At 38.5% G+C, this 1252-nt stretch overlaps 1 protein-coding gene across 1 annotated transcript in view; it reads right to left on the reverse strand.

Moving 5' to 3' along the window:
* Fnta (farnesyltransferase, CAAX box, alpha) overlaps window positions 1–1252 on the reverse strand; it is a 17401-nt gene that overhangs the window by 11896 nt on the left and 4253 nt on the right. Inside the window, exon 3 of the mRNA XM_021219125.2 lies at window positions 371–485. Coding sequence (XP_021074784.1) covers window positions 371–485 — 115 coding nt within the window. The remainder of the gene's footprint in view (window positions 1–370; window positions 486–1252) is intronic.

The following is a 1252-nucleotide window of genomic DNA, read 5'->3' on the forward strand; positions in this document are numbered from 1 at the left end:
TGACGCCCTCTTCTGGAGTGTCTGAAGACAGCTACAGTGTACTTACATATAATAAATAATAAATCTTTAAAAAAAAAAAAAAAAAAAAAAAAAAAGAAGCACAGCTGACTCTGCATCTTTCATAGAAAGAATTATGTCGACAATGCAAAACGAAACAGTAACACAGTGTTATCTGCTACACAGAAGTCAATTCAAGAAACTGGGAATGGGGTTCTGGTAACAGAAAGCACTGGCGCAGAGACTGTTGTTTTCATTCAACAGACTCTAGGGCAAATATGTGAATTATTATTTTGATGGAAATTAGAGTACAGTTAAGAAAGGAGTCACTTGGACTCAAGGACAAGGCCAGCCAGCATCAACTGTTACTTACCACACTGTGTAGTTGGCTGCGTTTAGCTCAATGGCGTCTCGGGTGAGCTTAAAGGCTCGCTCGCTCCTCTCATCGCGCTGCAGAACAGCTCGGAAGTAATCATAAACGTCTCTAACTGGAGACAGAGCACACAGTATGTGAGGCCACTTTCTGTTTAACACAAGAACCTCAGTGTAAACCCCACTACACATTTGTGTGGTCTTTGCATGTATATCCTTTATATACCAAAAGTACAGTCAAATACCTGGGTGGGTGGGCGGTTTTATTACTGTATTAGCTTTGTGGAGATAGTGTCTCGTGTACTAGGCTATGTAACTGAGGCTAGCTTTGAACTCCTAATCTTGATTCCCAAGTGCTAGGGTTACAACTGTGTACCACGTCAGTAGATACAAAGGACGGTGAGTGCCACTCAGACAATGCTCAATGTCACAGAGATAACACATGTGCTATGCATGCCTACCGCGTGTCAATGCCAAACTAAACTTCCCAATATCTCATGTAAAACTCATGTTGTAACAGATCTAAATAGGAACAGTTATAGGGATTATAAGTTTTATTTTTAATCTATTATTTTTATTTTAATCTATTTCTCTCTGAGATATATAGGTGTTTTCCTTGACTTTGCTGTTTCAAAAACTGCTGCCTATTCTAACAACTGTTATTCCTGGTATTAACTATGAGCTAAACAGTGTATTAGCACATATGTAAGAAATTCACTCAATTCCTACAGGAATTGCTTTTACTGTCCTCATTTACATTTTTCTATGGGTGTTGACTACACAGAGGTTAAATAATGTGTTCATAGATAAAGATCCAGTAGGCGGTCAGACTCCAAGTCTACTCTTAGCTCCCAACATCTTTCTTTCTTTCTTTTTTTTTTTT

The sequence above is a fragment of the Mus pahari genome, chromosome 19, assembly GCF_900095145.1.
Source record: "Mus pahari chromosome 19, PAHARI_EIJ_v1.1, whole genome shotgun sequence".
NCBI lineage: Eukaryota > Metazoa > Chordata > Mammalia > Rodentia > Muridae > Mus > Mus pahari.